At 45.0% G+C, this 15,674-nt stretch overlaps 1 protein-coding gene across 11 annotated transcripts in view; it reads right to left on the bottom strand.

Moving 5' to 3' along the window:
* Positions 1-15,674, bottom strand: part of KALRN (kalirin RhoGEF kinase) — a 473,084-nt gene that overhangs the window by 68,392 nt on the left and 389,018 nt on the right. The window contains exon 1 of one of the 11 annotated variants that reach the window (XM_064435050.1): positions 8,221-8,430. The exons of the other annotated variants lie outside the window; for them this stretch is intronic. Within the exon in view, the coding sequence (XP_064291120.1) occupies positions 8,221-8,302 (82 nt within the window). The 5' untranslated portion in view covers positions 8,303-8,430. Of the gene's footprint in view, positions 1-8,220; positions 8,431-15,674 lie in introns of those variants that run through there. 11 annotated transcript variants of the gene reach the window in all.

Here is a 15,674-nt window from a genome sequence, read left to right as displayed (position 1 = left end):
GTGCAACACTTCCCATGGCCTGCCTTGGCTCATGCTCCCGTGGCAGCAGAGAGCTGGAGCCTTGTTCATCAGGGGCGCTCAGCATGGACAGATTGGATTCAGGACTGCAGTCCATGAGCAGGGACACACACTGCAGGAGCAGGAACTGCTGCCTGGCCACATCAACCAGCACCCTGGAACGAGGTGATCTGGGGTACATGCCTAGTGTGCTCCCCAGGACATGCTGGCCCACAAAGAGGCTGAAATCAGCTGGTCAGTATCAATCTGAGAGCTGTCACTGCTGATGATCTGATGCTCAGTTGGTCACTGGTTTCCTACATAACCTTAAGGAAGGTTCTAAGTGCTGACTGAGCTGTGAAGCATTTTCAGAGAGGCTACAGTGCACCACATGTCTTGAGGATGTGAGAAACCTCTGCTCACCAAAGCTGCACGTGCCTTATGAAGGGATGAGGAAAAAACTCAACAGAGTCTAAGAGGGCCTTGGTGCTACAGTCTGTAGCTGTAATTGTCAGCAAGCCACAACTACATGAAAAAGTGTCCTCAGAAGATGTAGCTGTAGCTGGGGATGTGCCACTCCCAGCTTTCTTCTGTGCTCTGAGCTGCTTGCTCCATGTGAAAAATGAACATGGAAAAATTCTCAGAAAATGGTGGAGACACCTCCACAGTCACTAAATCCAGTCCCTTATCATCACAGTCAGCCACAGTCCATCACTTTCACAAATGTTTACTTCAATGTTTTCTTGTGCAAGTGAACACAAGACCTTTGCTCAAAACTCACACAGACTGTACTTGTGCTTTCCTGTACACAGCAACTTTAAATTTCCATGTTTAACTTGCTTCCAATACAAAAGATAATAATCTCCAGGAGAAACCACCTACTGGTTCCTCAGGATGATGTTTGCTAATGGGTTCCCAGCAGGTCTGGCTCCCAGGCTTCACTCCCTTATGGAACTTCACAGCCTGGAATATCATTTTGCAGGGGAGCCAAGATTTCAAAGCAGTTGGGCTGCCCCAGGACTAGCAATGGCTGTACCACATGGGACAACCAAGTGCACTGGGGTGCAATAAGGGCAACAACATAGCAACTACTGATTCATCATGTGGCAAAACACAAAACTGGAGACATACTTTTTCCATTTCCCAAAAGTAGCCATGGTTTCTGTACAGTAAAGGAGCACCCACAACCATTGGGAAGTACTGGGACGTCAGGGAGCAAAATCCAGTCAGGACTTTCTGCAACACAATCTTATGTGTGCTACATTATAAAAAAATAAATGACAAATACATAAACTGAAGTGTTCCATCAAAGAGAAGAACCCCTATGGCTGTTCCATGATTATCTGCTGTAATTCAGTTTGCAGGTTCTATTTTTCATCTCATTAGAACTTCAGTGGAGACATTTTCATATTTTGCCCTAATTATATGAAGGGAGCCCAGGTGATGTGTGTGATTCCCAAGTTCTCAGCCTGCTGGGGAGAGCATTGTAGGGCTGGCCCAGGACTGAAGGAATGTGAGGCAGGTCAAACTCAACAGCAGACCCAATGGGATGTACTAACTACCTCTAATTCAAGGACTGACTTGTGTTTCAGCATAAACAGCCACATCAAACAACAGGAGCTAAGAGCAAACACATTAATTTTTGGTTTGTGGTTTTCCAATGGCAAAGAATGGTCAAGGGACATGACTTCAAGCTTATCTCATTAGAGACAATCTCGTTTTTTTCTAATAATTCTTGAAGACCTCCTTGTGATCTATGCATCTTTTTTAAGAAAACATCCAGAGGTGCTTCTATAGTTATATTAAAAGGTAACTTCACATGACACAGAATTGTGTGATGCAATATTAGTAATTGAACTCTTCTGCAATAGCAACTGATGCAGTGGCTAAACTGGCAGAAAATTGGATTTCCTTACTGAACTGAAAACCACAGGATCTGTAGATCCCTGCTGTAATCACTAACTGCCCGACCAATTCCTCTCTTTTGAAAAGAAATTGCAACTTTTGCCAAATATGAAAATGCTTTCCTAAAGCCTGTTAACAGACAAGAATTAGACTGAAATGTAACAGTGCTCTGGTGTGGTTGAGAAGTATCTTGATGCTATTTTTAGAATGAAAACTTTGGAAGTTTGGGAGGTTTTAAGTTTGAAATGATAGATTAGTTTTCCTAATACACACACAAGTTTTAACAAGGTGTGTGCTGAAACATAACAGTTTGGGAAAAAACCCAAACAAAATCCTTCTGGGGTCATGTGAAATTACTGCCCTTTTTGTTTCACTTCAAAATGGAGAGATTTTATTTCAGCATCCGTGCATTGAATTCCTGAACAATACATCTATCTGGCACTTATTTTATAGGAAAACAGCATGTTTAATTACCCCACGTCTTCACACTGAGCAGGGAGAGTTACCCAAGCTATATTTTTCACAATTATCTGTTCTCTTTTCCTAAGAATAAAGTCTCCTTTCTTCAGGTTTTTGACAAGATGAATAAAAGCCTTGTTGGGTTCTTATATGCTCCTTGGAGTAAAGGGGAAATTTTGGAACTTTGCCTGCATAAAAGCAAATCCCATGTTTCTTTAAATCTGGATGAATTTATAAAAGTTGAAAACAACATAGGAATCCAAATAATAAGGATCCCCACCACGTATTCACGCCCAGACCAGTAACTGAAAGCTGATGTTTACAGAAGCTCTCGCTACCTATTTTTCACCTATAAATTAATATCTGAAAGTTTATTTTCTCTACCACTTCTGTTGCATCTTGTACATAACCACATGTCAAAAGGCTGCAAGATTAGTCACGACAGGGACACATGAAGCCAGAGGATGAGGAGCCAGCTTGTGTCAGGAGAGTTAGAGCTGCCTAGCAGTGCATGTAACTTTCAAGAGAGAAAATAATAACACTGTTATTGCTTGGATCTTGGAAACTGAGAGAAAGTTACTAAAGCATCCCAGCACTGGCACTGACATGATAAACATTCGATTGACACAAAGTGGCTGGTGGTGGAGGAGAGCAGTGAGCACAAAGTCATGTGCAGCTACCAGCACTTCTGAAAAGCTCAAACATTCTGTGCTCTTGGACAGTTTATTTTTGACAGTAATACAGACCCACTGAAAACGTGACCTGCTGTCTCTGTGAGCAAGGTTCCCACCCTCAAGAAGCCATCCTGCAAACAGGTAAGATAGAACACTAAGGAATCCTACAAGGAACTCGCTGTTCCCCCAGCCTGCCAGCAGAGCAGTGGCCATGCTTCTCTGACTGTCCAGACTCAGAGGTTACCCATCAGCCCCAGGACTTCTCCTGGACACCTCTATGTGTCATTGCCACACAAATGCTGAGATGTTCAGAATAGTGAGGTTCAGAATATATACCACAAAAGTCTGGCATGGGGACTGTCAGTCATGCTTTTGGGACATGCTTAACTGAGGACTGTGCGTCAGGAGGGTGTAGAGCAAGTGTGAGAAAGCAGTTTCACACCAACAAAAAGAGTGATTTTGTTTTTTTCTAACAGTATTCACCTTGTCACATTAATCCTGCTTGCTCAACTGAGCAGCATTTTCATCAACTCTTTTGTCCCTTCCAATAACTCTTTGCTATGACCTATTCTGACTCCTGACTCAGCCTGCAGAGGTGGGAAAACACAGGACTTGGAAGAGATGTTCCTGTCATGGGCTAACCAGTTTTCTCTTAATAGAACTGGAAGGAAATAACAACAACTCTTGCAAACCTCTCCACAGCCATTTGCTCATGAATTTGCCAGGACAAAGAGCAGAGCTCAACTCTGGCATGAGAGGGAGGGAGACTGCCTACAGAGGACCAGTACACTTGATCCTCTTAACTTTGCTGAGATACAACTAATGAGCAACAGATGGACATCACCCAAGGAGTTTATTTGGGAAACCTAAGAGTTTCCTCATATTTCTCATTCAAGAAGGACCAGGAAGCTAAGCAAGCTTTGGTTGACACCCTTTATTTTACTATTGTTTTCTCTTCTGCCTCAATTTTGACAGAGCTGCTTTGGCCATGCATTCCATTATGCTTTACACAGTGCACCCAGGGCTCAGCCTGAAGCACTAAATAAAATATGTTCAAATTAGGAAATGTTATGGGCTTCAATATATTACTGCAGATCACTCTCTTGCTACCACTCAGCACAAAGGTACCAGTTCCCTTAGCAAAGCTCTGCAGCTCCCTCTAACAGTGTCAGCACCTTCTAAAAAAAGCACCATCAGATCTCACTTTTTACCTAATGAAGAAATAACTTTTATTAATGTGCTGTTGACAGACCTTGTGATGATGCTGGTTTTCTTAACTTCCAGTTAAGGCTCTGTTTCTGCCCAGCTAGGAAAGATGTACAGGCTAGCTGGCTGAGCCCCCTTCCCTGCACAGAAGTTATCACCACTCTGTCAAGACAAGCTTTCTTTGTTCATCTTACAGCAAAGATCCAGTAACAAATCAAAGATTTAGGCAAGAAGAGGAAAAGGAAGGAAGGAGAGAAAGAAAAAGAAGACAGTAAACCAGAAAATTGCAGAAAGAAGACCAAAAGTGTAGGAGATAGGACCAACTGGAGGGACAATTTAAAATAAGAGCTTTACTAGGAGCTTAGCACAAACAGAAAATCACTCAACCTTTTAACTTTATCACACTGAGATTTAAGGTTTGACATTCAGATTAAGTTTCTTTTGTTCTGATATCAGAAGTTTGCATACAACCAGCAGCCTACTCAGAAGATCAACTGCTTGAGGAGGCAGAGGATGTGCTCTAAACCAAAGCCAACACAGTGCATCCCTTTAAATCCATCCTCCTGGTTTCTGGCTACCTTCAAGTTGAAAGCATACTATTTTCTCACCTGAAGCCATGCTGCAGCATAATATTACTCATGAACTCTAAAGTTACTCTGACAATTGATTACTTTTAACCACAGACCCTTTTCTTTGTCTGTACCTGGTACACTCACAGCCAGCTCAAGTCCAGCAGATGGGAACATCTGTCTCCTTGCGCTCAAAGAAAAGCATTTCCTACACCTTGTTTGTGCTTTCCACCTTCCTGGTGTCCCTTAGGGCAGTGAGATCCCAGCATGCTCCAGTTTGGGCTAGAATTGAATGAGCTGAACTACTGCAAAAAAATGTCCACTAAATAAGGCCCTGGGTTTAAGGCAGCATACAGAATTTAATTTCCAGGTTAAATCTGAGACACTGGTAATCTTTACAGCTCCCTGTGCACCAGAGCCTGGAATTTAGTCTCACCCAATGTCCATGCTCCCATTCACTGACCAGCTTCAGATTCCTGTGCAGAAGGTAGTGCAGAGGAATGGCACTCACACACTGGACTTTGTGCTTAAAAGCAGCAAAGTTTTGATCTTCTCACATCCAAGGCATGCAGCTGCCCATTTGCTTTAGAAAAGACATTTCACAAAGAAGGAATCCCTCCCATCTCTTTATTTTCCCTCCTTTCCCTTTCAAAATAATCTCTAATCTGAACCACACAGATAACTGAGGAGATAGACTTCATGTTAAAAAAAATAAAAAAAGGTATATTCAATTGAAAATCCCAGACTGATTTCCAAGGAGAATTCAATGACTTTCTAGCTATGAGATGACCATCAGAATTTGAACCCTCTTACCAGGGACAGTTTTGCAGCATTAAAAAGCATTATGTTACACTAGGTCACTTTGCACTTCTGCATTTAGGAGATACAGCAAAAAGCCTTGCTTGCACACTCTTGGCTTAGTAAGGCCACTGTCCTAAAGGCTATGCAAGTGTGCTGCTCCTCACTTACCCCTTTTTATGGCTGAAAGCAAGTGACAGACTCTTGCTCTGAGGCACTCCTATATTAGGATTCGTGTCTCTCTATACTGCAGGACAGAGAAGTAGTCCTTATTTAGTTCCTGCAGGCAACTATCAGGGTAAGAGCAAAATTGCAAATGGTGTTGTCAGTTGCTTTCTCTGGATAGATCCCAACAGCTCTGTACATGGGCAAAGCCGACAAGATCAGAAACTCACCAAGAGAAACAAGCAAAAAAGCAGCATCTCTACTGCTGCAGTAGACAGTGGAATACTAATGCAAAAGAGTTTGAGTCATCTGTCAAAATCCTTCAGAGAAATGCCCAGTTACACAAAACTTACGTATTTCACGATACACAGGGGACCCTGGGTTTGGGATTTTTTCAGCTCTGCATTATTGCTGCTATTTAGGAGATCAAGCATCCACATCACTTCCAAGCTCCATGGAAAGCAATGATGCAGCTCATACCAACTATGTGAGCACAAAACCTGTGTTTGAACAAGAATGCAGGCTCATTTTCCCTATCTGTCTCACTGGACAGTTCTTATTCACACAACAAAACCTCTGAGCTGTTGCAAAAGATCAAGATACATCAGGCACTGGCACCAGAAAAAAAGCAGAGTCGAATTTCCAAAGAAAAAGGTAAGGTCACCTATGGGGCAGCACTCAGAACAGCTCTGAGATGCTTCACACCCATCTTTAATACAAACTACATTCACCTACTTGCACTGCAAGGCTGAGATCAGTGAGAAGCCCTTGGATGAACAGTGTGCCCCCCAGGTGATCGCTGACAACACAGAATACATGAAGTTAGAACTTCAAAGCTCTGGTTGCCACATGAAAACATCTCCAAGCTCAATGGGAGCAGCTGCCAACAAGGGCACACTGATGCTGTAATCTGGGGCACCTGAATCCCTTGTCAAATGTCAGGTTTGGTACTTGTTTAGATTCAGGGAGTATTTCCACTACCTCTGGTTTGTATAATAAACACAGCACGACAGACAGCCTTTTAAGAACTTTTTGCCCGAAGTTTACAACCAAGGATAAGAAATAAGTAAATCAATCTGTATCACAAAACACCTTTTGTTACCAACCCAGTAAACTAGAACTGCAAACACAGTTAACATTTCAGCTGGGGAGAGAAGAGCCAGCTGTTTCCCCTTCCCCCTTCTAGAGACCTCTGTAGGCAGGACAGGCAGCAGGGAGATTTTAATCCCTTAGAATCAACATTTTCAAGACCAGAGCTCTGTCAGAGAGCTTGAATACTGCTCCAGCCTGCTGCATGGGCCAACACATTAAAGCATGGGCAGTCCAAGAGCCTTGGCTTTCCCAGTGGTTTAGTACCACGAGCTTTCTGCAGGCAGCTCTACCCCTACAACCAGACTGCATGTTCCTTCTTAAAGGCTGCAAAACAGCAGGGTGTCGTGCATTGACCTCAAGAATCATTTCCTTGGCGTGAGGTCGTGAGTCGTGAGTTCTCCCCAGGCTAAAAAAGATTACATCCTACAAAGTAGTGGCAAACTCCATCACCAACTAGTTTGCTGCTGTCACCACAGAAGTGTGACTAATTCAGTAACTGGGGAAAGAGGGCTCCTGCACTGCAAATGTGTGCTTCAAGAAATGAGCAGGCCCACCCCTTCTCAGTGTCATCTTTATCTGCTCTTTATTTGGGTTCCAGAGTTACCAAAAGACTGCATGTGAAAGATTTAGTTATTAAAAAAAAAATAAAATCATAAAACAAAAGCCAAGTTTTGTTCAAGACATTTTCCTTGGCCACTCTGAGAACAGGAAACATCAAGATACCACAAGCAGATCTTTGCAAAACCTCACATTATCCAGAACAAGTCCAGGAGCCATATCGCAGCATAGACTGCAGGCTGAGAAACCTTCAGTCAATGCATCCGAGCTGCTCCACATAAAAGCCAGATTTTGATTTTATTTTTACAAGGCACTCCAGCTGCCCTGGCTTTCCCACATCTCTCTCAGCATTTCAGCTCAGCCAGCTTCCCCAGACCTTCCCCCATCACCATTCAGAGATTTGTGAACTGTGAGAAACAGATGTTCTCAAAGCATTTTGCTCGTACTCCAGCCCAAGAAAGACTAGCAAGGAAAAGGGGGGGGGGGGGGGGAGGGAAAAAAAATCATTTAAGCAAATATTTCTCCCCGCCCTATTGACCCGACAGTCCCAGGGAGTTTTCTACGAGCAATGCTAAGATGCAAAACTATAACTGTAAAACTGTATCAACTCCTGCCCTCCCGCTCTCGGTGCTCGTTACCGGCTCACCCGCCGCTGTCCCCGGGCCCCAGGGCACCGCTGTCCCTCTCTGTCCCCGAGGCCACCGCTGTCCCTCTCTGTCCCCGAGGCCGGGGGCACCGCTGAGCCCCGAACCCCGCAGCCCCCCGGGCCCGGCTCCCGACGCGCGGCCCCCACCGACCTGTGCAGGAGCAGCAGCAGCACTTCGCCAGGAGCCATCCTACACCGGAGCGGGCGGGATAGCCGCGCCTGCCCGCTTTCATGCTGCCTTCGGGCTGCTCATGGCAAGGAGCCACCGGCCCGCTTGCGAAAAACAATGAAAAAAATAGCAATAATAATGGAAAAAAAAAAAAAGGTCGTAAAGCAAAAGCAAAAAAAAAAACTAAATAAAAAAAGCTAGTTGTAAGCGGGCGAGCAGCGCGGCAGAGCCGCTGGCGGCCGCGGCAGAGCCGGCAGCCGCTGTGCCCCGGGCCGGGCGCGCTCCGCCGGGGCGGCGCCTGCAGCGGGGGCGGAGCGCGCCCGGCCCGGCCCGGCCCGGAGAGAGGGAGGGAGAAAGGGGGGCTGCGGCCGGACCGGGCTCCGCCGCTGCTTGGAAGGGAAAAAAAAAAAAAAAAAAAAAAAAAAAAAAAAAAAAAAAAAAAAAAAAAAAAAAAAGAGTTTTCGGAGGAAGAAATGCAGAACCGCGGTATCTGCGCCCAGGCAGGCGGTATCTGAGAAATAAAAGCTGCCCCGGGAGGAAGTTTGCTGAAGGTCTGATACGTTGCGGATGGGGGTTCCACCGAAGCCTGTAAAAGGCAAAACTTGTATTGCCCTGGAGTTTTTTTAAACTTCACAGTGTTCTTGGCTTCCCTCCCCGTCCCCAGTGCTATTCCTTAACTTAAGCATCTGACAGCTAAAACTCTTTACAACTGGCCGAAAATACTGCCGAGCCGGCGGTGATCCCAAGGGTTCTGCCTGCTTCCTGCAGCAGCAGACCTGCCTGAAGCACTGCACAGGGAATGCCTGCCCTTCTGACACACGGATCGAGACACTCGAGACCCAGAGGCACAGCTTGCTTTGGAAGGTGCCAGCCTGTCGTGTTAGGATTTCCCACCTAAAGCATAGAAAACTGGAAGTGCCAAACACATCCCGAACCTTGCTGCAGGCAGCTGGTAGGAGAGGTCGGGCAGGATTCCAGAGCAACAGCATCATAGTTTTGCACTATTGCATCAAAAGCTGAACAAACCCAACAAGCCACTTCTCCCAGGTAGATGTAGGTATTGATAGGGAAGTGCAGAGGGGAGATGTGCCACACTTTGTGCCGCTGTGTGCCAGGGCTTCAGCCCAAGTGGGTACAGCTCTACTGGTGCCACAGACTGCTGATCTGGACTAAGGCTTTTGGCAATGGCTTTGGGGTAAGTGCCACTCCCAGGGGGACAAAGACCATTTCTGGCCAGGAAGGGAGGGTTGGGTTCATGGCAGAGTGTTCACAAACCCACCTCAGGGTGCTCTTGTCCAGAGGCAGGCCTGGACAAAGTGATTCCATGTAGCCATCGGGTGGGATCGTGCAGACCCTGAAGGAGTCCTGGCACAAAGACCCCAGTACCTGGTGCCAGGAGAGGGACAGAGGAGAAACTGAGAAACTCCCTCCACCACACTGGCAAATATGCAACCTTCTTGCTTCACTTCTGGCTGCTCTGCAGGAACTGTTCTTTGACTACAGCCTCAGCGGAAGGACTGACAACCTTGTAACACGCCCGAAGCATGCACATTTTCTTGCCAATGCCCTTGAGCACCAAGGTGTTTTCAGTACAGGAGAACAAAGGGCTCTGTAACTGCTTCCCATTTGCTGTGTGTTGCGTCCTTCTTTGACTTGGGTCTTTGCCTATCTGGGAGCTGCAAGGGAATGTCTCGAGGGTGCACTCATGGCTCTTGTGCCTGTAGCAGGGAGATAATAATGTCACACATGAAGCAGAAACCACAGCTGCAGCCAGAGAAGGAAAAGGTGGGCTGGGAACCAGCTGGGACACCCTCACTTTCTGCACTCTTCTTTCTGTGTTTGTCCCTGCCATGGCTCTCCAGGCAGCAGCTCTACTCAGGTCCTCTGAGTGATTCAGGAAACTTGCAGCAGGGCTCTTCTGAGGAGGCAGCTCCTCACTTCTCTGCTTTCTACTTTGAACTGCTCCTCTCTTTTCTAACACACCCTTGCATAACATGCCCACCTCTTGCCCCACGGGCTGGCTGCCCCCACCTGATCTCAGCCTGCTTTGTGCAGACAGAAAAGGGGTAAGGGCTTTGCTGGCATTCCACTGCTCCTGTGGCATCTGCTCAGACCTGCAATACAGGACCTGAGGCAGGACCATACCCAGAGCCTGGTTTGCCAGATCCCAGCTCTTGGTTGGTTTTAAAAATCATCTTAAGAAAACCTTTAACACTCCTCATTTAAGAGAGTAGGAAACAGCCTAAGCCGTTCACCTCTAGCATTCCACCTCTAAATTCCCATGACTCCTGGAAGAGTTGTCCATCCTGAGGAGCCTTGTGGGTCTCTTACAGCTCAGCATGTTCTGTGATTCTGTGTGAGCCTGGCATACTGGGGGAGCTTGGGGAGGCAGGGGGGAACTGGGCTGATCAGAGCCATCAGCTGAGAGCCAGAGTGGTGGAAAAACATGGAGAGTGTGTCAGCAGAGGCATCACAATAACCCTGCCAGGGAATGAGGCTTCACTAAACCAGCGCAAGGACATGGAGTTTGAGACTGGGAAGCAAGGTTGCAGCTCTTGTAATTGCAGCTAAACTTTAAAACATAATTAAAGTGCAATTTCAGGTCTTTAAAAAACCTCCTTCCCTAATTAAAACAGAATTGAAGTAATTATTGTGGGAGGAAGCAGGCTCTGCCCCTCCCCAGTCTACAGCTCCAGCAGTGTTATGAAGATTATCTCTATAAAGTTGTTCTTTAGAAACATGAACATCCACACATATTCACTAATGAATGATACATGGAATAAATATTTCAAAAAATGAGGCTGAAAGCCATATTCTTAATAACCACACCATATCAATTAGCTCCTATAAAGAAGAGGAGGAGACATGCTGTGGGCAGTCTAGTTCAGCTCCAGCCCCAGCTGGGAAAAACATCTGTCAGCAGCAGCAAATTGGCACTATGCTGCCAACTGCACTGATTCTTTAGCTTCAAGTAGGGAATTCAACCTTTGGGATGTAGAAATGTTGCAGAGATTGTGTGGAGGATGGAAATCTGTACAGCCCTCTTGCCTGAGGTGAAGGGCAAGGAGCTGCTTGTGTGGGACTAGAAGATTATTGGGCAGGATGAATTCATGTGGTCCATGAATTATCAGTCACCTGAGAAAGAAAAGATCCATGCTCCTGCTCTAACCTATGCCTGAGTCAAAGAATAGAATCAGAGAATGGTTTGGGTTGGAAGGCACTTTAAAGGTCATCTTATTTCCACTCTGCTGCCATAGGGAGGGGCACCTTACACTTGATCAGGTTGCTCAAAGTCCCATCCAACCTGCCCTTGAACACTTGGCAGCCACAATATCTCCGGGTGATCTGTTCCAGTGCCTCACCACCATCCCAGCAAAGAATTTCTTCCCAACATCTAGCTTAAATTTCTCCTTTTTTACTTTAAAACCATTCCCCCTTGTCTTACCACTATCTGCCTGTGTAAAAAGGCACCCTCCCTCTTTGCTATAAACCCCCTTTACTGGAAGACTGAGTCACAGGAGTTCTTTAAGGAAACATCTCCTGGAAACACACTCCAAATGCTCCAATCATTACCTGCAGTGGAGTGAACAAGAAAAATTTTATGGCCCTGGCTGGCTGCATCTGAAGCTAAGTCTATTAGCAGTGTGCCTGCACCATGGGCCATGTGTGCTGCCCTGCCCAATACTGATGATGAGCGGGAAGTCATCTCATCCAGTGTCAGGATGACAAGGGAATTACTCCTGTCCACTCTTCAATACTCTTTAGAAATTCCCCAGGTATATGAATTACTTTCATATTAAATAGGAAATCTGAGATGGTCTGTAAAAAGTACTGTTGTTGTAGAGGGGAAATAAGTTCTAATAGTTTTACCTAGCCTTCCTGAGAAAAATTTGGGGTGAAAGATGGAAAACAAATTTTTTCACTGCTTTCAGTGCTCCCTCACACTTGCAGCAGCAATTTTATCTTCTTAGGTTATGAACTAAGAGACCTGTCTGAGGAAAACAAAGGACAGAATAACGAGGGGATGTAAAGTGGCATGGCTTCATTTTGGGTCAACACAAATGCAGTGAAACACGCCTGGCCAGATTGCCCTGGAGGTCTGTAATGCAGAACAGCAGTGACAGTATTTCTCCCATAGTAACAGGTGCTGTTTCCTTCCCCCCATCACATGCATAGGGAAGTGAATAATGTAATAGCTGTCAGGAGCATCTGTTCATTACTTATGCAAGTCAATCCTACATTGTGCTTTAGGGTGTAAAGTGATCTCTGCAGAAAATCCATCCCTATGGACATCACTATCATGGAATAAGATGTACTATGGTTGATTTATTTTTTTAATCCAATGAAGCTCAAGTATTAGCTTCCCCTTTCTTAGGGAGGAATAGCAAACCAATTATCTAACAAAAATAACTGATGGATGGCAAAAGGAAGATGGATTTGTACAGTTTTAAAAACATAATTTAAATATTTGGTGCCTTGCAGCATCAAATTCAGATAGTGCAAAGACATGCATGAAATTTAAGTTTTGTTAATGGGGACATTTAGGTACCTCTACAGAGCAATTCAGAGGGTGCAGGCAGGACAGTAAACATGGATGTTCTGAAAACCAGTGAGAACCACCAGGACTTAGCAGAACTTGTTTTTGGATTATGGTCTTGCTTCAGTTCATGGAGAAATCAGCCCAGTAGATGCTGGTTTCATTACTCATTCTGTCACTTGCTTTCTGGGTGACTTTAGGGGAAAAAAATTATAATTTCATGCCTCAATTTTCCTATGTGAAATAAAAGGATATCAGCATTTCCCATTCCCTTTAAAGTGGTCTGAAACAGAGATTAGACATCCTACACTGAACAACAAGAAGAGCTGTCATGGTTAGCCCTGTCTTGAAATGAGTGTGACAAAATATGTCTCTGGCACTATTGGCCTTTGGAATCAGTATTAAAAAGCACCTTGATCAATACATCTTGCCTGCAAATGCTACTTGCAAAACCAGGTAAATCTGAACAACTGGAGGCAAACAGATTGGCAGAGAGAAGCAGTCCTTGCTCAACCAGCACATTTCAGTACATTATTCTTGGCTCTGACTCCAGCTATTTTCAACAGCACTAAACATTCATTAGATTAAATCAAATGAACCACATTCTTTAAAAATAGCCAGAGCCTTGTCGTGCCAGTTGGAAAAAACAACAAGTTTATTGGGTACTAAAGCAGATAAAATAAATTTAAAATAAATAAATAAATGGAATCATATTCCCTCCTGGTGCAAGAGAGCACAACTCCAAGGAGAGCTTGTTGGCTCCTCAGTTCAGCACAGTGGTAGGCAAAAAAAGGAACATTCTCAACTAGCTAAACCAAACAAATTAAGAAGAAATATAGACAGTCCAGCACAACCTCCACACTGAACTGCAACGTAGGCATATGTTCCACAAATGTTAGGATATATCATCCTTATCTCTCTGCTGTGGGTGTCAGCACGGGGTGGATTTATGGCAGCTTAGAAGAGTTGCCATGACCTAGCAGCATCCTGGCACACCAACTCTACTGTAAAGCCAAAGGCCGCAGCCAGAGCCGTCTGCTCTGCTGTGATGGAACTCACCTTTACACACTGCTCACCCACCTCTCCCAAACACCATCAGCCCCCACTGACACCAGCCTTTCTTTCCTTATTTACAACCTATCTTTTCTCTTGCTCTGCATTCTATGAAGATGGAAGATCTACAGAAGGAGAGAAGTGGCTTGGAGACTTACCCCCCGAAGTATCTTATAAAGATCATCAAGTGAAGGTGGATGACTGTAGAGCAGACCACAGAATAAGATACACATATTTGCTTTCATGTGATTCAGTCTGTTTCAAGGGAATTTAGATTTGCCCCCGCCCCGAGATATTCAGGTAGGTGCAGCCCAGGATAGTTTCACCTGCTTTTGGAGCAGAATACGCCTGCAGAACACATTTGCCCCTTCAACCTCCAGCCTAACTTTGCCTCTCTGAGATCTCAGAACAGATTCCAACACTGTCCAGTTCCTCTGGTTTCGTGGGCACAGGACCAATTCTCCTATATACACATCTCCTTCCTAAGCAGAACCATTTGCTGACAGCGAGTTGCTTAAGAAAACAGTTACAAGCTGGTGTAGAGTACAGCCCTGTTACCGTCCTCCCAGACCTCACTGTAGGCTCACCTGCCCCTGGACTGGCTGTACCACTTCAGCAAGGTCTTGTGTGAGCAGAGGGGACTTCTCTGACCTGCCAGCAGTACCACCAGATGAGTTATGCTCAGATGAGGCTGCAGCACAGAGCCTCACCTAACACAGCAGCCTGACCTGGGAGGCCCTGTAAGGAAAACCACACACCAGACTGTGTTGGTTCAGTATCCACTGGCTGCTGGAGAGCTGTGCTGGATGGTGGGCACATCCTGAACGAGCCACTGGTCAGAATAAAACCCCAACCCTTCAGCAGAAAAGAGTGAAATAAAAATTTAAAGCAGGTTTGTGTTTGTTTCCTGAAGCACTTATCTCCATTAGAACAGAGACACATCTTTGGGAGTTACAGCAATGCCCAATGACAGAAGACAAGAGGCATTACAGTGCTGCCTTTTGGGTGTTTTGGCTCCTGTCTTACTGTGTTGGGCCTCGGTGGGGAAATCAGGAGCCTATCTCAGCCCATCACAGTCTGCTTCCCAAGACAAACAGGAGCCTCACCCACTGGTGCATGACAAAGGTGAGTTGTTCTAGCAACTACAAGCTAACAGTGTAACAAAAATATTCCCAGCCTGCTTGTCCCAACTTGCCTGAGGTTGTTCTGTTTGGATGGTAGAAGCCCCAGCTGATTTTCCTTTAAATGCTATTTTTTTTTTCTTTAGAGTAAGTTGTTACCTGTTTTGGTTGGTTGGTTTGTTTGTTTAATGGTAGACTATTAAAACTATTTTCCTGGGATGTTCCGCAGCAAATTGCAAATTCTGTTCATCTCCTTTCGCCCACCCAGTACCCAACACAAACAGGGTTTAAGGTAAGCTAAAAGAAAAATTTAAAAACTGGCACACACTACCTGCTGCTTGGGGGGGAGAATTTTCTGTTTGGCCCATCTGGAGGAATTGCGCTTGAATTAAAATAAAATTCAATGTCAGTATTGTAAAAGCTTGTATTTATTTGGGCCAAATTACTGCATTAACTGTATTTTCCACTTCCCTTTTATTCTAAGGTAAAAAGACTCCAGAGGAGTTCTTACCAGGCAATGTTTAAGATGGCAAAGCTTTCTGATTTACAACACCAGATCTAAGACAAGCATAAAAGAATCTGTAAAGCTGCTATTGAAACTTATGGCAGGTATAAATAACAAGGGCACACATAACAGGCAGCCTGCTGTGCAGAGAATTGAAAAAAAAAAAAGTAGTTTTAAAGCTATTTTTATCAGCTGGTGGAATGACTGGCTAGAAAACAGC

Source organism: Passer domesticus, chromosome 10 (genome assembly GCF_036417665.1).
Source record: "Passer domesticus isolate bPasDom1 chromosome 10, bPasDom1.hap1, whole genome shotgun sequence".
Lineage (NCBI taxonomy): Eukaryota > Metazoa > Chordata > Aves > Passeriformes > Passeridae > Passer > Passer domesticus.
The sequence above is the reverse complement of the archived record's forward strand: the minus strand, read 5'-3'. Positions and strand labels throughout refer to the sequence as shown.